Raw genomic sequence first — 22,386 nt, 5'->3', positions numbered from 1 at the left:
GTGGGCCAGCACCACTCCCTGCTCCCAGGCTTATCCCAGGAGGGAATGTGAGAAGGAGTATTGCTTTAAGAGTTGTTGTTGTTTTTTTCCTAATGTTAATTTTTTTGAAAGAGAGAGAGAGTGTACACAAGTGGGGTAGGGGCAGAGAGTGAGGAGGACATAGGATCCAAAGCAGACTCTGTACTGAGAACAGCAAGCCCGATGCAGAGCTTGAACTCATGAACCGTTAGATTGTTATCTGAGCTGAAGTTGGACACTCAACCAACTGAGCCACCCAGGAACCCCTGTTTGTTTTAAACAAACAATAATTACCTTCAGTCTCTAACTCCATGGGATAAAGATCATTAGACCACTTACCTCTCATAGATTGGAAAAACAACAAAAACTAAGCAATTTAGTGGTTCTTAGTTCTTTGATGAACTAAGTGATAAAAACTATTACATCTGTTCAGAGCTTCCAGGTCTGAGAAATTAATAATAATAATAATAATAATATTATTATTATTATTATTATTATTGATAACATCTATTAGTTTTATTACTATTAGTATACCTATTGTTGTTGTTGTTATATAATTAGTTCTTACAGTGTTATGGTTTCTTAATTTGTGAACATTCACATAGGTTAGGCTAAATTCAATAACTTTCTATGAAGAATACTGAGAAAATTATAACCGAAGTACTTTTGTAACGAGCATGTTTAGAAAGACATTTCATGAAAATGTCAATTTACACAAAGGCTAGTTACAGGTAATTCTCATTTATTCACTAAAGCAGTTACCTCAAAGGCTTTCAGTGTTAATTGGCCTGGTATCATTTCCATATTTTCATAAAACCTCTAAAATAGTGTTTACTAGAAAACATCTTTAGTTTTCTACTCTAAAGCTGTTTAGATTGACTGCATTCTGTTTTGACCATTCACTAAGACAGTCCCTATTAGTGGGTACTATTGTAATAAATATTCCCAGAGCAGTTTAGAAGAGTTGAAGGGAATTATGAAGATGGAGGAAATACTGACATAACTCTGAGATCCTTAAGTAGTATATGCCCAGCCTGGTAAGAACACTGAAATCTTGTAAAGGGATTTTTTGTAAGAGGAATTAGACTGCAGTTTGCTTTTTCTATCCCTTAGTTCTCTCAGACACCCAAATAATATATATATAGTACATTTTGATAGTTTGGTGTCACTCTGAAGTCCAGCTGTTGGCAATGAATGACTGGCATTACAGTCTTAAGCCTTAATTGCAATTGCAAGATAAAAAGATGCAGAGGGGAAAAAGAAATGGAAAGGGATCATTGGTCTGCTAATGACCATAGTCTACACTGTATATGCGCATGACAAATGGTGCCACATTTTCCAAATAAGCAATGCAATTCCTTTGGTAACGCATTCATATCTATCCAAGAGAGGAAAAAAATACAGAAGCTCTTTTAATTTCTTTCATTACATGTCATCAGCTCAACTAACCATTATATATACATATACAGTAAAATTCTAATAAATTACTGCTTTCTCATTTTTGGCTTCTCTTAAGATTTATGGCTGTTAGTATTAATTTGTTTGCTCTACATAGCATTTTTTCTCCCCCTTTATAGCAGCATGCTTTTTGAATCTGAACGTTCTGTGTTTGCCCCATTTTGGTATTGCTTACTAACATTTAATATATTTTGCTTTTTTTTTTTATTTTGCTGACAAAGTTGCATTGATGAAAGCTGACTTGCAAGGTAGATAGCCCTGTGTGTAAAAAACAAGACTGAAACCCCGCAATACACGGTGGAAACCCCAAAATGACATTTTCTTTACATCTTTCAGTGACTGTTGTTTGGGTTCAGATTTAATTTCTCCCCTTCTTGAACATTGTGCAAGAAGCCTCATCTTGTAGCATAGTCTGCATAAAGGCTTTCAGTCTTGAATATGTTTGTATAGTGATTGCCTCTAGTGCTTTGATCATCTTTTTTTTATTTCTTTGTTTTCCAGTGTTCTAGTTATGATTCTTTAGAAATAGCCTAGAATTCTTTTTACTTGTACGTTAAATGGGGGCATGTCATTTCTACAGACTTTTTTCATTTTATGTTTAACTGCATGAAATTGTTAAAGCATGTGAATTGATACTTGCCAACATACCTATCCAAAACACCCAACAACCATAACTTTATCCATAGCTTGTGCAGGGAAACTTCTGGAAGCTTCTAGGGCATTTTTGCATAACTCTCTTCAGTTATTTTGCCAATCTTTACCTCAATTTCATAAAGCTCTAATCTCCATTTCTCATGGTGTCTCTATTCATTGGTCAGAAGTTAAGGAGATCCATGCATTTTTCTAAAATACAAATGGTGATAGAGAATTACTGATGATGGAATGAGATTACTTGCGACCATGATCATACTAGAAGCTATGTGCTTGCTTTTACTATTTGTTGGTTTAGGTTACTATTATAATGTATTTTGTTCTATATTTGAAACTTTGAAACTTCAGAAAACCTTCATATTACAGCTTCTCTGTTCCTAATTCAGGTGTGTGAACTAGAACTTTCAAAACTGGTTTGGTCATGTAATTTGAGGTGTTGGCAACTACTATATGTGACCTAGCTCATGTATAAAACATTTGTGGATTTTTTTAAAGAACCCAAGTTTCTTTTGGATTATTTTTGCAGGACCCAGCACAACCTGCCAAGAGGACTCCTGTTCCAATCAAGGTGTGTGCTTGCAGCAATGGGATGGCTTCAGCTGTGACTGTAGTATGACTTCCTTCAGTGGTCCACTCTGCAATGACCGTAAGTACCCCTCTGAGTACGGACTCAGATAGTCATCATTGCTTCCAGTTACTGTGAGTCTTTATATTATGTGTAAGCCAAACTGTCATAATGAGAAGCAGTTGGTTTTACAGAAAGGGCATTTTTGAAAAAAATAAAGTATTAATCAAGGATGCCTTTAGCTAAATGCTGTGATGCTGGTGAGCCTTTAGTTTGTAAGCGTTTACTGTAATGTTTTTTAATTGCCAATGGTCACCTTGTCAAAAATCTTTTTTTTTCATTTCCTACATATGACAATCCTCCTCTAGTTTTTGAAAGAGACTCCTTACTGCTTTATATTAAATAATCTTTAATTCCAGAAGATTATATGTTGAGGGCTGTAATTTTCATGAAAGGTGACACATCTCATTATGTTTCTCTTTCTATATCTTTCTTAAAGTAATATCTGCCTTTTATTTTAAAAACAGTATGTTTAAACATTGTCCTTCAAGGCGTCTCTCTTATACTTTAAGCACCTGTGGATTTTTTTTCCTTTAGTCTCACAATTATATTGTTTATAGCATGACTAAGAAACACAGCATTCACATGATATCATGGAATATCTAATGGTTTGACTTCAGTGAGAATTTTAAGACTGAATTAACTGGTATATAGGATGAAGTCCTGTTTCTTAATTCTCAATTAGATTGTGCCTTACAGCACTTCATCAAAATGATAAAAAGCATTTTCTACAAAACAATAAATTTCACTATACTGAGAAAACTTTTCTGACAAAGCCTCCTGCTTGCAAAATAGAATGAATGATTTATATCATAAAAGCGACAGTTAAGAAAAAGCTCTAGGATGATGGGATGGGGGATGCGATGATTGAAGATTTGGGCTTGTAGGCAAAGGCTGGGCTTGGGTATGGATTTAAAGACTGGAGTTTTTGCCTTTGATCTTTCTCTATTTGAAACTCTGTTTATGTCAGTACACATATGTATTGCAATATTGAAGATGAGGTCAAACTAAAATATTCCCTGAAACTGAGTTTAGTGATATGGTACAACTCAGCAGCTATTTTCAGATTTTCTATTCAGAAATTAAGTATAGGAATAATAAACAATTATTACAAAGTAAAATAGTACTTGGAAGAGAAGTGTAAATATCACACCACCATAGATGGGGAAGTATTTTGTCTCCATCCTACCAGTGACATCTTCCATAAATTACACCAAACTTGAAGCAATGAACATGTATCCATCATACATTTGCACACACACACATACACACATACACACACACAAAATAACCATATTTGGAGTTCTATAAACGACCTTAAATGAAGACTCAATGAATAATTTATGTACTTATATGTACCTAAAGCAAAGCAAATATAAAACTTTTATATACTTTTGATAAATATATGTACATATGTGTGCAGAATTATAGCTTCCTGCATTTGCTCCTGCCCCATAGAAGATAACGTAAACTTATTTTCAAGGACAACCAGAAGACTGATAATTTGTTATGATTTTATTATGGTAAATCTTTAATCCTGAATATGATCCTGACAGATGTATGACTACATGTGGTAGCTGAGATAGCTTTTATTGCATAAAAATGTTTTTCATTTTGCTAAAGAACTTTCTCTGCCAAACTTAATCTAGTTTCCATGTTTTACAAAATAGTTGCCATTTGGTTGTGTCAGATTGTGTATTCTCATATACCAGTTAAATTTGAAGAATATAATTTTCTCTATGTATTTGCTAGACATTTCCTAACAGAACATGAAGATCCTACCCTAAGTATCATGCTGTCTTCACATCATTTTACAGAAAATTATTTGAATGCTGCTCTTGAGTGATAGTAGTGGTGATGATAATGATAAGGCTATTTGTTATTTTCTTGTAAATAAGGTAAATGTCATTCAATAAATGTGTCTCCTGATATGCCTCTTGCACAGATCAGCATTAAAATGACTTTGGAGGGCTCTCAGAATACATACATTTTGATTAAATCATTACCTCTTAATGGGATTTTTGGAAATGTGAAATGCTTTCCTGGTTTGTGCATGGAGTTTTGGTGGTGAAGATATGTACGTATAAATCAACATTTAAAAGAAAATCTTATTTGCATATCAACTTTAATTTGTAGAAGGAACACCAGTCACCATTACCTTTATTAAAAGGTAAACTGAAGCATCCTAAAAAATTTAAGAGTTTATTTAAGGAAAAATAGATTCAAATTGGGCAGCATCCAATCTAGAAGATAGAAAGGAGCTCCAAGGATCTGTATAAAATGAAAGAATTGTGGGCAGAAGAGAGCAGGGACAAGGAAGTAATACTGGCAAAAAAGAAAAAAAAAAGCATGTTGGTTATTGAAAAGTTACCTTTCTTTAGGGAATGACAGGGATCTATGAAGCAGATTACCTAAATATTAATGATCAGGATAGTCCTGATTGACTGAATTAAGATTCGGTTTCTGGCATGGCTGAAACTGTAATTAAATTAAATCTTGGTTTGGGAATGTGGGGTTTAGCATAAACGACTCCATTTGGGGCCTCTTGTCTTTTTTTTTTAAGTACTTTGAAGACATGCAATTGATAGGGCAATAAGAGTAGCATGCCATATTTTCTTCAATTGTTATGTTCATCAAAATGAACATTATTTCTGCATCTCCCTGTTTTTCTGTGAGTTACACAAACAGAATTAATGTAATTCCCGGGATTTTAACAAACTCCTTTCCTGTATAGTTTGATTTTTTTTTAAATAAAGCTATTTAGGACATTTCATTTCTTAAAGAAATTTCCATCTGTAGTTTAGGTATTTATCCATAAATTCTGTGACAGCAACCTTCAGCTCCACAGAAAACCAACCAAACAAAAACAACAAAAAAAGGAAAATAGAAATAAAGCTTTTAAAAGGGGGAAAGAACACAAATAAGACACATTGTGTCCAAAATAGACCTTCTGACTATCATCTCTCTGATAAATTTCATAGAATGGGTTAAAGTAATTAGAAAATTTTATTTATGTTAGCCTGGAGATATAATTAACAATGGAAAGATGGGAATACTTTTTAGCTTGTAAGTATAATCTTGGGTAAATCGTACTAATTAATGAACTTAAAGGAATCTTTCAAAAAAGAGGCACTTATGCAAAGTGATGCCAAAGGCTACTTTGAAAGAAATATATGTTTGTGAAACCCTTTTTTTCCCCTGGAAGATTGCCACACAAATGACCTACTCATTGAGAAAAGTAATTGCTATGTGTACATGTGTAGGATAGTGTAGTGTAGTGGGCTCAACCTGATTCTTCCATACCAATACTATATTTTTTGGCTTTTTGTAGTAATTTTCTGGTTAAGTTTCCCATTTCTTATCCCTTTCTCTTCCAATCCATCCTATGCTTCCTTATTAATTTTGTTCTTTATTCCTATTCTCCCTAGTTTAATATCACCAGCTCTTCCTGATTTTCCTAATCAGAGGCAATATTTTTCCTCCTCTGACTGCTGTAGTGCTTTGTTGATGGTATTTTATCAGCCATCACTTTCTGGCCTTATATTATTTAGGTTTGGTCTTATCTCCCTGTAAGACTATATTGTAAGACCACATGCTTTTCCCAGGCAATATTCTTTTTTTTTTCCACTCATAAGCCCAGTGTTTTATACATCATAATGCATATAATTGGTAACAATGGCAACTTACTACATCTGTGTTGACTAGATGCATGAATCTTGCATGAAGATTTCCAATATATACTCAGTAGTTAACAATACTCTCCAAATTCATCAGTTTGGAGTTGGAGTTCATGAACCTCTGTGGTCTGACCCTAGCTTTCATTTTCATCCTTGTCTATTGCAGAACCTTGTCCATATGGCATGTTACTGCCAATTAACTTACTTATGGCTTTCTGAACAACATTACACTTTCCCAATTTCCTCACCATTGCTTATGCTAATTTATCCTCCTGGGGAATGCTCTCATTCCACCTGGAATGAATTCCTTTTACTATATATCTGCTCGAAGAAATATAATTTCATTTTCAATCTCTACTTAACTGTTTCATCCCATGGAAACTTTGATAGTCCTCCTATCTGAGCCTTAGCTTTCCCCTATTCTGAAATCTTAGAGTAACCATTTTTCTAATGTACCATATATTGTAGCTTTTTGTCAACTTTTTCTTCCATGTAACCACTTACTGAGTGCCTGCTATGTGCCAGGTCTCTGCCAGGAGTTTACATTACAGTCACTATATAGAACCAACATATCACCTATTCATGCTTGTACACAAACACACACACACACACACACACACACACACACATATACATACCACCATCAAACCCTTATGCTATACAGTAATCCTTTCACTGCTTTCACCCTGTGGTGCAGAATAGAATATAACTTTATTAGCTAATTTAATGTCAGACTGGGGAAGATGAATATGGCTATGATCACATGGAAAATAGTGAACATAATAACGTTGTCACATTACATTAGTGCAGAATTGTGTGCTAAATTACACTTCAGCTTCAATGGTGTCTGTTACCATAAGGGAATAATACATCATAGTGCTATTATTTTGGTGCTAGGAGGGTATGGTCTCTGCCATTAGAAGACTATTTTCAGAATTCTAAATTTGCCAGAAGAAAATCTTTCTGATAGGAATTTATTATATCTTTTGTATGAGAATTAGAAATGTTCACTGAAACTAGATTTGACTGTGACTTGTTACCATGACATTTAAAAATACCTTCAGCTTTGTTTCTCACTTTTTTTGTTGTTTGTCAAGAGAATCCAATATCCAGTATTTGAGCATCAATATCATATCTACTGGAAGTGAATCATAACACATATAAAAATAGCTTGATCAAAGTCACATTGTTTCTGTTCCATTTAGAGCTGCCAGTAGTATTAAGCTGTGAGCTGATTTGTTGCCAGTACCATTTAGGGATGAATAAAATTTAGCAATTAGCTCTGTCCACAACCAGATCCTCACTGTATGGTGAATCTTACTGACCTTGGATCATTCAAGCATTTCTACATGGCATCCTTTAAGTTGTTTAAAGCAATGCATAAGCAGTGTTTACAGATAATGCCATAGAAAAATTATCTATGGGGAAACAGGGTCAGACTTATCTTAGATTAAACCAAAAGAATTAAGATATTGTTCACGCTGATCAGAAAATGCAATAAAAAACAGAAAGGAAAGCATCATATATGACAGAGAAACGTACTTTAAAATAGAAATATTGTCTTCTATGTCATATAAATGTATCTTTGTTCTTGTTGGCAATAGACATCATAAAAGTAAATACCTAAAAGACATTGGTCTTTTCGTATTACAATTGAGCAGTGAAATGACATTTTTAAGCTTTATCTGCATAAGAAAATCAAGTGGGGAGAAAACCCCCAAAACAGTGGTATAGAACATTATTGTATTTGAATGATCCAGATTAGTACCCTGTATTGTTGAGCAGGTAAATGATTCATGACTCTGAATAGCTCTTTACTTTTTGTAAATGGTGTCAGTTTTACACCAGAAGTCAAGAAGGAAGGCCCAGGTGAATTTTTCCTACTGCTGGTGCTCTGTAATTTTTCTGGCTCACTTAGTGTTCTGAATGGGTAGGCTTTCCCTTGGCTCTGATGTCATTGCTCATCAGTGCTGGGTTATATAAATATAGAGGTGGTCTTTGATGTTTGCATTACTGGGCTAATACTGTGATATCCCACCAGAGGCCAACTAGACTAGGGCTCCATTGAAAGAAGGTTCACCAGTCACCGTGGTTAACTATCCTTAAGGGATTACAGTGGTTGCAACTTCCACTACATGAAATTTTGAAGAGCTCTATGACTAGGGTCTGTATCTGAATAATTTTCTCATTCTCTTGGAGTGTATTGTGCTCAGGTTTCTCACTTTTCTTTCCAGCTAGGGCAACACAGCACATGCAGGGTCCAGGATAGGGTAGGGAGACTGTCTGAATCTGAGGTATGCATTTTTGAAACTTGAGGTTTAGATTTACTTTTTTAAAATGGTTTTTACCTCCCCAGAACTGATGCACTGAAAACCCTTTGAACAAAATGAAGATTAATGATGGTGAATTCTCAGAATCCTGTTTAATACTAAATAAGTATCAACAGTAAATAATTTAGTAGCCATTTATTAATCAAGAAGATATATGAATAGAGTAAAATGTTAAATAATTCTCCAATTTTATAGAATCAGATTATCATGGGAATGTTTTTATTTTTTAAATTTTTTTGTTTTTTGTTTTTTGTTTTTTGTTTTTCCTGTCTCCAAATTTTTATTTAAATTCCAGTTAGTTAACATGCAAGGTGATATCAGTTTCAGGTGTAGAATTTAGTGATTCACCACTTACATACAATACCCAGTGCTCATTACAATGCATGTACTCCTTGCATCATTTATTACATCCCCCCACTCACCTACCCTCCAGCACCCCTCAGTTTGTTCTCCATAGTTAAGAGTCTGTTTTTTGGTTTGCTCCTTTTTTCCCCTATGTTTGTTTTGTTTCTTAAATTCTACATATGAGTGAAATCTATGGTATTTGTCTTCCTCTGACTTAGTTCGCTTAGCATAATACTCTTTAGTTCTATCCACGTTGTTGCAAATGGCAAGATTTCATTTTTTATGGATAAATAATATTCCATTGTGTATATCTTCTTTATCCATTCATCAGTCACTCAACATTTGGGTGGCTCTTTCCATAATTTGGCTATTATTGATAATGCTGCTATAAATATCAGGGTGCATGTATCCCTTCAGATCAGCATTTTTGTATCCTTTGGGTAAATACCTAGTAATGCAACTGCTGGAGCATAGGGTAGTTCTGCTTCTGTTTTCCAGAGTGGCTGCACTAGTTTGCATTCCCACCAAAAAGGTAAGAGGGTTCCCCTTTCTCCACATCCTCACCAACACCTGTTGTTTCCTGTGTTGTTAATTTGAGCCATTCTGACTGGTGTGAGGTGATATCTCATTGTAGTTTTGATTTATACTTCCCTGATGATGAGAGATGTTGAGCATCTTTTCATGTGTCTGTTAGCCTTCTGTATGTCTTTTTTGGAAAAATATCTATCCATGGCTTCTGCCCATTTTTTAACTGGATTATTTGGTTTTTGAGTGCTGAGTTTTATAAGTTCTTTAGATACTTGGGATACTAAACCTTTATCAGATACGTCATCTGCAAATATCTTCTCCCATTACATAGGTTGCCTTTTAGTTTTGTTAATTGTTTCCTTTGCTGCACAGAAACTTTTTATCTTGATGAGGTCCCAATACTTCATTTTTGCTTTTGTTTCCCTTGCCTTCAGAGACGTGTCTAGTAAGAAGTTGCTGTGGCTGAGGTCAAAGAGGTTACTTCCTGTGTTCACTACGATTTTGATGGTTTTCTGTCTCACATTTAGGTTTTTCATCCACTTTGCATTTATTTTTGTGTATGGTGTAAGAGTGGTCCAGTTTCATTCTATTGCATGTAGCCATCCAGTTTTCCCAATACCGTTTGTTGAAGAGACTGTCATGGGTAGGTTTTTAAAGAAGGTGTATCTGGGCACCTGGGTGGCTTAGTCAGTTGAGCCTCTGACTTTGGCTCAGGTCATGATCTCATGGTCTGTGAGTTCGAGCCCCACATCGGGCTCTGTGCTGACAGCTCAGAGCCTAGAGCCTGCTTCAGATTCTGTGTCTCCTTCTCTCTCTGCCCCTCGCTTGCGCTATCTCTCTCTCTCTCTCTCTCTCTCTCTCTCTCTCAAAAGCAAATAAATATGAAGAAAAAAAAATTTTAATAAAGAAGGTGTAGTTCAGACTTTGCAAAAATAGATATTTTATTTTAAAAGAATATAAGATCAAAAGTAGTTAGACTTTGCGAATTAGATATTTTATTTTAAAAGAATATAATTGTGATTGAATTTGGAAGGAAATGGTTGGATCAGGCAAGTTGTTTATATGCTCTGTTTCTGTGGATATACGTAGCTGGTGCATAAGGACTACAAAATACTTTTATGTAGATCACACCAGTGTATTTTAATGTTAGTGACATAATTAACAGGTATATGCGTACTGTTTATATTTTATAAACCTTACCTTTTCAAACTTCAAAAAATCTTAATATTTTCAATTTACAAATGAAAAGACTTAGGTATGGGCAGTTACATAACTTCTTTGGTCTAAAATGGCTAATAATTTACACAGACAAATATGAATGTAGGTCTAACTCCAAGCTCATATTATTATTTGTACCCACAATTCCTTTCCAAGAGGGGTTGATTCAGTGTAAATGCTGTTCAAATTTCCCAGATGCAAAATTCCTATAGAAGTTAGTAGTGACTGGCAGTTAACACTGCAGATTTTTTTTCCCCATTTTCATCTCACTCTTGATTTTTATATTAAATTTGAGCATTCTGTGGCAGGAAACCTGCTACTCCCTTCAACTGTTCAGTTGCTGCTTCTAAAGATGGGTTAACAATTCATAGCTGTCTGAGGTGCATGCTGTCATTAACTTCCAGTTCTGTTATAAAAAAGGTACCAATTATGAAAGAGAGATGGGGATTTTCTGTGATTTTTCTATGACAGCCTGAGTTTCTCAAAGATAATAATTTAACCTTTGATAATGAAATCAGGCAAAATATTTACCAAGGTTCTTCTGCTTGAATCAGAATGACAATGTATGTTATGGGAAATGAGCAGGTAAGGTTCAGAATTGTGCTGACCAGTGAATGTGCACTGAGTGTTTCATTACATTGATTATATCTCAGTTTCCTCTATATATAGTTGTAGAGGCAGAAAGAACACACACAGAGAAAAAATGAAGTCAGAGATTAGCACCGCAGTATTTGAATGTTTTTGGAAAACACAAGGGGGTAACACAAGAGAATGCATGAAGCCCAGATCATGAAAAGTCACTATGAGATTAATAGTAAAGACCATGGGCCCCTTGTATTTGTAGAGAAGGGCTAGAAAGCTCAAGGGAAATGTGCAGAGTCCAGAAAAAGGTCATGATAAAAATAACGTTGTGCTTGCATTTAGAAATAATTCTGGTCATAAAGCAAAAAAATATTACTGTGAAGAAAATGTACCTTTACCAGTGATCCCTTTTCCTGCCCTGAACAAAGCATTCTGTGTCTTTAATGAGATTTACTATTGCAATTAAAAAGTGTAGGATTCTTTTATGGGGAGGAATTATGGTGTCCTCTGCAGCTCAGTGCTGTTAGACATTGTTACTTCTCTGGTAGCATTCTACAGCAGCATAAAGTACAAGGATGATCTGTTAGCTCTGGGTATTATGGAGTGTATGATTTTAATGACCCTAATGATCTAAATTCACATCTCTCAGAAAACGGCCTGTAGAGCCTGAGGCTTAATCTCCCCAGGATTTGGTGAGATAGGAAGGTACAAAGGCGTTTCTTAACTTGAAATGATTTCAGAATGAAACAAGTTTCATAAAAGGATGAGCTGATACAGAAGGATGTTTAAAAAAAAAAATGGGTCGCAAGCAAGGAGGAGGCTGCATTTGACGGGGACAGAGGAAACTGTTCGTGTAGGTGTGAATACTTCTTATAAATATATAACATATGACCCTTTAGGGAGAGAAACAGATGGAATATATAGCAGAAAATAAAGAATACATTTTGCTTGGTTTCTTCACTCCAGTGGCACAGTATATATTTTGATATTTGGCTTCTCCTGTTGGAAAGGTTTAAGGCCTCATCTGGATTCCAGCAGCTCAGGGCAATACTGACTTTGGGAATGGTCCTGAGTAAAAGTAGACCTTTGGATATGTCTCCAAAGCTTCATCAGGTCATGACGTGCTGCATTAAATACCCCAGCCGTGTTTCCACTTGAATGCTCACTAGGTGGAATCCAGAATCAAGGATCTGCCTTTCTGCAGTCATCACACCCTCAGAGTAAGACAGGGTTGCTAGAACTATAGGGTCCATCTTCCATGACCTCAATCATGAATCCACTCTCCTTGGTCCTATTCATGGCAAGGGCTCCATTTTACTAAATTAAAAACATGAAAGTGTTAGAGAAATACCATTTCCTCTCAGCCACAGGAGACATCACAGAAGTAATTAAACTGGATTGTGGTGTGTTGGGCATGTTCCTTTTATTGACAGTGACAATGATTTTGTAAATCAAAACCTGGAAGCACTTTCAGTGTTGTTGAAGTGCAAAAGATAAAAACAAGGTTCTAAAAATGATGAAACTAAAATCAATCTATGGAGTGCAGTATGAGGGGCTGCTGTATGAGTTGTGAATTCAGCCTGTCTTATGGAATTCGGAGCTATATGAGGGGATAACTTTGTTTTTAGCTTAGTCCCTGCAGGCTATATTGGTGTAAAACCAAATGGAGTAGGTCTTTAATACGAACTATCATTTGTGCTTTTAAGGTCACCTGAAAATTCCAGTCTCCCTAACCCCAATATTCCCTTTTCTGATGTCAGTAGGTTGTTGACATTCATTTCTTTGGAACTCTGCATTCTCTCATTCATCATTTAAAGTTCTCCACCGTCTTGCCCAACAAACACAACCCTAAAGCATGCTTTATCCCTCTTGTGCTCGAGCATTTACTCTTTAATACAGATATTTACAGACACATCAGGGTAGTCACTGAATGCCCTCTTTGCTATCATCTGTGATCAGTGAGTGAGTCCCTCATCTGGATTGTTCTCCTCAACTGCCACTCTGCCCAGGAAAATTCAGCCCATGGAGATGATCCAGCTCAAATCAAGTTCACCCAGAATGAGACAGTCTTCAGTTAGTAGGTGATTTCTTCTGCTTCTGAGTCTTCAAATGTTTACTGTCTCTAAAAGGTGTGGGGTTTGCTTTTGGTTTTAGTTTGCTTATGTGTGTATACACCTTTATTCCCCAGCTATATTTTACATCCTTGTCTTCCATTTTTGGTATGATTTCTCACATGCCTAGCACATATTAAATGCTGGGTAATATTTGAAGATTAGTGTCTTGAAGCCTCCATTAGTTACCTGATTTTTTAAAGACTTTATATTTATGGAGCAGCTTTGTTTAGATTCACAAAAATTAAGGGGGAAGGCACAAAGATTTCCTATATGCCTCCTATCCGCATACATACATCACCTCCCCTGACATCATTCACCAGATTGGTACATTTGTTACAATTGATGAACCTACATTGACATATTATAATCACCCAAAGTCCGTAATTTACAAATTAACTGATGTCTGTGTCCATCCCTACAATTCTTTTATATGTAATATATAAATATACTATATTATATTACTCACCATATATATGATATATAATGCCATATATTATAATGTATATAATACTCACCATATATGTGTATATATATTACATAACATCTGGCAAGGGTAAGGTATCATTTTTTATCCCGTTACCGTAAATGCATTTTTCATTCTCTTTATTCCTGATGGTAAAAATCCATGTGGAATTAGAGTCTCGTGTAGCTAGAAAGAAAGTCTTTGAGTAAAGATGTGTGCATTTGTCAGGGGAAATGTGGGTGAGTGTGTGTGCGTGCTCACATACCATGGGAGAGGGATTTAAAAACATTACATTCTGTTTTCTTCAAATTCCACTTAAGATGGCATTGTACATTACATGAAATGTAACAAATTCTGGGACTTAAGTTTCTTTCAAGGTAACTATTTTTTGTTCAATTTACTTCCCTCTCATTAATTAGCTGATACCTGCAGGAATAATCACATCATTATGAAATGCTACACTGCTTATTTGATCTTTTTTATCTAAGCTTTAATAAGATTTTGCAATATTGGAGTATTTTTCTAGCAATAACATAAGCTCTCTGGGGAAAAATTTCTCTTATAATAGCTTATCACTTGTGTGCCCTGATTTAGTCCACCAGTGTCCTTGAAGAATTCTTTAAATGTTGCCTTTGCAACAGCTCCAGAAGAGCCAAATGCCCATTTGGTGTTACATAGATGTAATTCAGAATATTCTCGTTGTTTTACCTTTTCCATATTAAGTATGATAAAGATAGCATTTGTGTATACAACTGTACCAATTATAAGAGGGTTAATTGGCCTAATTGCTCTGGTTCAGTATTTTAAGTGAATTTGCCTAAAATCAGTTTAGTAGGATGGTGAGTATTCTCCACCTCCAAGGTTACCTAAATCATAATAGGTCTGCCAAGTCTAGATTGACAGCATCAGAAATGGAAATTGCTTGGGGGCCTGGGTGGCTCAGTCATTTAAGCATCTGACTTCAGCTTGGGTCATGATCTCACGGTTTGTGAGTTCAAGCCTTGCATCGGGCTCTGTGCTGACAGCTCAGAGCCTGAAGTCTGCTTCAGATTGTGTGTCTCTGCTCCTCCCCTACTTGCTCTCTCTCTCTCTCTCTCTTTCATAAGTAAATAAACATTTAAAAAAATTTTAAAGAAATACAAATTGCTTGATGGTTAGAGGGGTTGAGAAAAAAGTTTAAAAAATAATTTCTAAGAACATTTGAATTTGCCTACCTTAACCAAAAAGGAGGTCATACAATGAAAGGGCTGGACTGTCCATGGTTCCCAAATTGTCATTCCTGGACCAGCCTGTCAACATAACCTATGAAATTGTTAGGAATGCCTCTTGCCATATTCAAGACCTCCTAAGTTAGAAAGTATGGGGTGGGTCCCAGAAATCGGTATTTTGAGAGCCTCTAGGTGATTCTGATACGTACTTGGGTTTGAGGACTGTTAGACTAGATGATCTCTAAGGTCACCTTCTTAGTTCTATGCTTTCCAGATAATACATACTTTATCAAATGAAATAAAGGAAGTTCTGCCTAAGAATTTTTCTAAGTAAAACATTATAACTAGATTTATGAAACAGTTTCAATATAATCTTGGATGTTTTTGGCATAGTGATTTAAAAGAAATAACACAAATTTTCATTTTGATTATCAGCCTCCTCAGCTGGCTGGCAATCATAAGAATGTTTGAAAAGTTCCCATTCACACTATTCATGCTGTGAAAAATCTAGTTCAAGGCAAAATTCCCCCTGCAGTATGAGGACAATGACTAAACCCAAGTGCACATCCTTCTCTGCTTATCCTGTGACATTCTTTAGAATAATACTCTGATAATTGCCATAGATTGGGAAATAAAGTATTATTCTTATCTGCGAAAGAATTGTATTCTGGAAGAAACTTGCAGCAACTGAACCACTGTCAAAAGTGCCATTCAAAAAAAAATGCCATTTATGGAAGATAATACATTCTTCCTTTTTCATTGCCTAAAACATTCCACATCTCTAACTACCCTACCACCTGCTAAATAAATGTGATCTTGGGTCACTAGGAATCCCCCCAGATACAGTATTCCTTCTCAGTATTCCTTTGCGAGCCTCAGTTTCCTTGTTATAAAATGAAAAGTTTTCATTTACCTTATCATCAAGGCACCTAGAGTTCCAAGGGTCTGTGATCCATTGTCACTATATACTTACTTTGTTTTTCCTCAACCCTAGACCTCTTTTTACTCATGTTTAAGGTTCTTCTAAAATGTAGCCTACAGTTCAGTCTCACCACACTAATCTTAAGCTATATTTTAGCCAAAGACCTTTCTTGCCAAGTCTTATAAAAAAGAAGAACTTGGAAAAAGAAATCTGATTAATGGGCTGTCTTCCTCTTTTGAGAAGGGAAACTTTGAATTAATCCTGAAACACAAGGCAAAGACTTGAGCTATTTGTTTCTTTCATGTTGGTATTGCTACTTATTTATAGCTCCTTTCAAATATCTACTTATATCAAATATGTTTTAAGCTGAAGATTTCACTGGCATAGGGATCATGCTAAATGCTAAATGTAATTGCTAATGGTACTTAAATAAGTGCTTTTTGGTGATTAAAAAACAGTAATATAATTAGGGGTCCATAATTGTTAATAAGATCACGATTACCACTACTAATTGAGCATCTACTATGGGCTGAGTTTTTATAAGATTTTTTCTTTTCCTCATTTTACCATCCTTCCATAATGAGGATACTGACATCTATTTCACAAAAGCTGTATCTAAGGTAAAGGAGTATGCCCATGTTCCCATGTTGATTAGAATAAGAATTCAGGCTTATCTCACATAAAACCCATGGTCTGCCATCCAGAAATTGCATCATGCAGTCTCTCAATGTTGAATAAAATAGTCAAATTGAGAGTATTCACATGCATTCTTTACTTTCATGTCAAATATTTTAGAGGATGCACAAGATGAATTGATATATTCAGATGTCCTCAATATAACAAATTGTAAAGATGAGGAAGAACTGATACAGAGCAAATTTAGTCCTATCTTCCTTTTAAGTCACTTTTCAGCAGGCCTATACCCTGTACTGGTTCATGGTAAATCATGTGACCAGCACGCCTACAAAACTTTATAAAGCCTGCAGCTTCAAAGAGAAAACCTTTGTATACCTTCAGTGAATGATCAGACTTTGAAAGTAATGCTTTTTATGAAGTAGAATATAGAACATTCTGAATAACCCAGGAAAATACATGTTTCCTCTATTTAAAGATAGTGTAAATTTGAGATGTCGTTGACAAAAAAAAAATCATGAAATGATAAGCATGTGATTTTTCCAAGATAGCAGGTTTGTAGTCTAAAGTTGTGGTGTGTCAGGAAGAAAAAGGATCGTCTTTGACGGTGAAGTTAACCTTTCACAAGTTTGGCTTGTCCACCTCTCATTGCTACACTTCCTAATAGAAAATTTCTTTTTGCTAAAAACTACTGTGATTTAACTTTAGTGACTCCTGTCTCTCCAACTGATACTTAACACTATGTAGGAGGCTTTAATACCTCTGCTTCTGCCCTGGAGCACTGCTAGTAGGAGATGAGAAAGCATCATTCTACCTTCTGAGAGTCACTTGTGCAAAAATAGAAAGGCCTTGTGCTAAGGACTCTCCTGGGGATTAGGAATATATTTACAGAGTAAACTATCCAAGTCTGAGACTGTTATTAATTGTGCATTTGCTGTGGACAAAACACTGTGAGAAGTAGGGAAAATGATATGATTGGGTCCCTGGACCAAAAGAGTTTCTGTTTCCATTGGAAGAATGATTCCCGAGACCCAAAGAATTGTCTCTTTTGTTCTGTGACCTATCACAAGTGCTTAAAACAGTACTTGGTACTTCGTGTGTACTCAATAAATAATTCTAGAATGGGTAAAAGGCATTGCTAATGAGATAACTAGTAATTTATATGTTCATTGTATAACAAGAGTTGTTGTATGTTAATTTAGAAGAGAGGATAAACACAGTCATGGGCTAAGTGGAAATGATGGGAGTGAGGTGGACCTTACTGGACAGAGAGAAGCAGGGACACTACTTCACCCAAGGGGGATAATATGAGCAAAGGTCAGTCTGTAGATAAAATATTCACAGATCCAAGCACATGTATTGAGCACCTTCTATAACATGAAATGCTCTGCTAGGATCTGGGCGTACTGAAATAAACGAGGAGTCTGTGGGTGCAGTGCAAAGATAACAGACTTTGGAGGCAAATAGAATTGCGTTCTGACTGCCACCTGGCACCTATAGGGCCACAGCCATGTGGATTAATGTATCTGAGACTCAACTTCTTCATGTGTAAAATGAGGATATGATTACAAATCTTGCAGGATTCTTGCATGGTTGTTCTGAGAATTGAAGGTAATAGAGGGTAAGATGCTTACTGTACCCCCAAACTGGCCAGCGTTCTGTAATTGGTATTTGTTGCCATGCTGCCTTTGCATTTGCTTTCAGAGAGCTCATGGATAAGAAGAAATGGCTGGCATGTGTACAGATCATTACAATTTAAGAAATGCTTTAATACTTCGTATACTGTGGTCTGAGGACCATCAGCACCTGCAAACTCATGAGGGATACAAACTCACAGATCTCCCCACCCGCTACACACCTACTAATTCAGAATCTGCATTTAACAAGATGCCATTCATATGTACATTCAAGTGTGACAAGCGCTGCTCTAATAGAAGCCTGTAACTAGGCAGAACCAGGGACTGGCTACATCGACTTAGGTAACTGAGAGAAGACTTCTCTTAGAAAGTGAAGTTTAGAGGAATTGAGAAGTTTAGAGGAATGAATATGTGTGGCATGATTTGTTTAGTATGTTAGAATTCCTAATTTGAAAAAACTCAGCATAGTTTCACTGTCTTAACATCACTGTTTTCACCTCACATGGACTTTTGGTAATCTGTGGTTTAGCAGGCCAAATGCAGGCCACAGCAGTTTTATCAAAGTGAAGCCAATCCTTGTTTCGTGCTTCGATGTATTAGAAGGAACGGGCTCTAAAATCTAGCATTTGCAGTGGGCCTACCCATAAAGAGGTCTGAGTTCACCAGGTCTCTCTCCCAAGCAGCTCACAGTGCACATGTTTCATTGGACAACCTTGTTTAACCAGAAAGGTCTTGAAAGAACCTGCCACTTTCTGGGCCAGTAAATGGAGTAATATCAGTCCTTTGGTGCTCAGAAAAAAATACCCAGCTTTCCCTAGGCAGTCCCTTCAAGCCCCTCTGGTATAACACTCATTTTGTTTTTAATGTGAGCATTGCTTTTATTTTATGTGGAGCCACGTGGTTCTGTTCATTGAGTTGGTAGGTGACTCTAAGCCTGTAATTTTGATCTTGATTGTCAGCTGCCAAAGGACAAAAGGAAACGGTAGTAATCCACTCTGGTGCTCTTTGGTGAATTGTTGCATATGCTTTGTGGTATATCACTGCACATAAATCTCACAGTACCAGTAAAACTATTAGGGTAGTAAAAGATATGCATTTTAATTTTCATAAAAAGTGTCATAAAAGTCAATTAACTACACTTCCCAAATAGCAGTTCACTCTAGGAAGCCCATGGTTTCTTAATGTGGAATTACACAGTCCTTTCACTTTCCTTGTGACCTCCGTTAATGGTTTAATCATTACACCTGCTTGTCATCATGCGTCATTATCATCTCTGGGGTCCCTTTGTCTCCTTATCTTTGTGTAATTTTTTTTCCTGCCTTTCTACTTAGAGCTTCATAAAGGTACTTCCAATACAATGGAGGTTTTTGCTTTTTTTTCTTTTTCTTTCCTGTTTCCTAATTGGAGGGAGACAGGGAGATGAACAGCATAAATAATCCACACAGATTTAGGAATTATAATTATCCAGGAATGAAGTAAAATATTCTTTGGTTATATATCCACAAGTAACAAGGAAAAAACAGAGAGATTTTATTTATTAGACTACAAGAGAATCTGACTAACCCCCACTTTGCTAATCTACAGAAGTGAACATTCCTCCCATATTTTTAGATTGTTCACCTTCTCCTCAAAAGTAGTTTAATAGCGCAGACTAGAGAAAGGTCCCCTGGTGTTCAGATTTTATTAGTTTCACTGACTAAAGTGCAGTGCATTTCCTAGTATAATTACACCCCAGTTGTCACAATAAATGAACACAGTATATTTTACGATACACTTTACTTGCTTATTATCATGTTTGTTCACACATCTCTCAGACTTAATAACCCATGGGGGGCTTCTGCCATCATTGGTGAATGGAGATTAGTGAAGTTCTCTATTTCATTTGGGCAAGGTTTTTATTTCAATTTTAAAAAGCCATAAGCAGGATAGATAGTAGATTTAAGGAATTTTTTAAATATCTGTAGCTAGGTAATATTCCCCTACTCACTGTGTGACTTTTCTAAATTTCACTGCTGATCTCCCAACACCCACAAAGGTGAATTTTAGCTGAGTGCATTTTTAATGGAGACCAACTGATGTTTCTGATTATTTTTAAAAAACAAAAACAAAGAACATCCTGGATGTAAACAGACGTCTCTTTTGAAATATATATGTATCTTTTATTTAGGGTTGACCCTACCAAGCACATGGTTACTTTCTAAATTTTATGGTAAGATTAGAAAAAACATCAGCATTTCCAGTTGGTTTAATCAATTTGGAGTCAAAATATAAGAATGCAACCCTATTAGCATGAACATTTGAAAGACTGGCTACTTTATTTGTTGCATGACATATGTAGACTTTATCATAGAGATTGAAATGTAGCATAATAGTAGAGATTATTTTATTTGATGAGACGAAAAAGAAATTGCATGCCCCATATCATATGGTGTTATATTAAGTTTTTGTAAATATGTATTTTCCTTCAAATTAGACAAGGTATAGTCACTTACACTTGGCCATAACACAGATACTTAGGTTCTCACTTTTTGGAAAGTTTAAACCATTCTTTTGTCTGATGATGAAAATAAGACATACTTGTAGGATAATTAAAAATACAGAACCAGGATGCCTAGGTAGTTCAGTTGGTTAAGCATCCAGCTCTTTTTAAAAAAAAAATTTAATGCTTATTTATTCTTGAGAGAGAGAGAGAGAGAGAGAGAGAGAGACAGACAGAGAGAGACAGAGCACAAATGGGGGAGAGGCAGAGAGAGAGGGAGACATAGAATATGAAGCAGGCTCCAGGCTCTGAGCTATCAGCACAGAGCCCGATGTGGGACTCAAACTCACAGACCATGAGATCATGACCTGAGCCAAAGTCAGATGCTTAACTGACTGAGCAACCCAGGTGCCCCAGTTAAGCACCCAATCTTGATCTCAGCTCAGGTTCTTGATCTCAGGGTGATGAGTTCAAACCCTGCATTGGGCTCCATGCTTAGTGTGAAGGCTTCTTAAAAATATATATGTGTATAACAGATAAAAGGCAAAATAAAACCACCTGTATTTCTACAATTAGGCTTCTCTTCTTTTAAAGAAAGTTTTCAATTTAACAGCTAGGAAATATTCATTCAATATTTGCTATGTCCTGAGAATTATTTTAGCTATTAAAAAAAAAGGAAAGGAAAGAATAAAATTAAATTTACTCTGTAAATATAAGACAGAAGTGTAACATAACAATGAGCAGCATGGTATTGGAACAGTAGTCACTATGTAGTATTGTACAGTTTCTAGATTGCAGTAATCTAGAGGACACTATTTACCTCATAGTCATTGAATTATTGAATCATTATTTTGACAGATATCTTGATAGCTCTGTTTTGATGGAAGGAACTGTGTTGTTGTGGTGGTGGTGGTTCATAGAAAGTTACCATATGTGCTACACTGAGCAATTCAAGATGGTATATAATCAAGAGCAACATGATATAGTACAGTATAAATCCCATAGGCTTTATGAGTGAGGAATAACTTAAACTAGGCCTTGAAATCCATCTAAGATTTCCTTACATCAGTTTAAAAGGCTTAGGAAGTCAAGGATGTCAGTACCAGTTCCCAGATCCATCTTCTGTGAACCAGTGAGGAGGAGAGGGTTTCTCTTGAGAAAACCTCCTTTTCCCCATCTCAAAGTAGAATTGGCAAAGTCCTCCCCCTTATATAAGCCCAGTTTCCCTTCCACACCCTTGGCTTATTTACTAGAAAATCTTTCCATATGTCATTGCTTTGAGTTGGTACTTTATACCCATCCACCGATGGTGAAGTGAATCCCTTCCTATAGATAGTACAGGGATACTTAGGGTGCCATGTATACAAAGATAAGCAAACAGAAGTCATAGTTCTTTCCCTTATGGAGCTTTAAGTCTGTTCAGCTAGAGCACTGGCACTGATACACTCATCATAAATCCCCACACATTGTAAAGTTTTGCCTTGAGTAAGTGCTGAAA

The 22,386-nt window shown here is 36.0% G+C and overlaps 1 protein-coding gene across 22 annotated transcripts in view; it reads left to right on the top strand.

Annotated features, from left to right (window-relative positions):
* NRXN1 (neurexin 1) overlaps positions 1–22,386 on the top strand; it is a 1,120,881-nt gene that overhangs the window by 574,974 nt on the left and 523,521 nt on the right. For 11 of the 22 annotated variants that reach the window (XM_053200575.1, XM_027072472.2, XM_053200578.1 and 8 more), the window contains 2 exons: positions 1,698–1,724; positions 2,654–2,773. In XM_053200575.1, coding sequence (XP_053056550.1) covers positions 1,698–1,724; positions 2,654–2,773 — 147 coding nt within the window. The remainder of the gene's footprint in view (positions 1–1,697; positions 1,725–2,653; positions 2,774–22,386) is intronic. The other 11 variants (XM_053200580.1, XM_027072485.2, XM_027072479.2 and 8 more) reach the window with 1 other exon arrangement.

This window comes from Acinonyx jubatus, chromosome A3, assembly GCF_027475565.1.
Source record: "Acinonyx jubatus isolate Ajub_Pintada_27869175 chromosome A3, VMU_Ajub_asm_v1.0, whole genome shotgun sequence".
Classification (NCBI taxonomy): Eukaryota; Metazoa; Chordata; class Mammalia; order Carnivora; family Felidae; genus Acinonyx; species Acinonyx jubatus.
The sequence above is the reverse complement of the archived record's forward strand: the minus strand, read 5'-3'. Positions and strand labels throughout refer to the sequence as shown.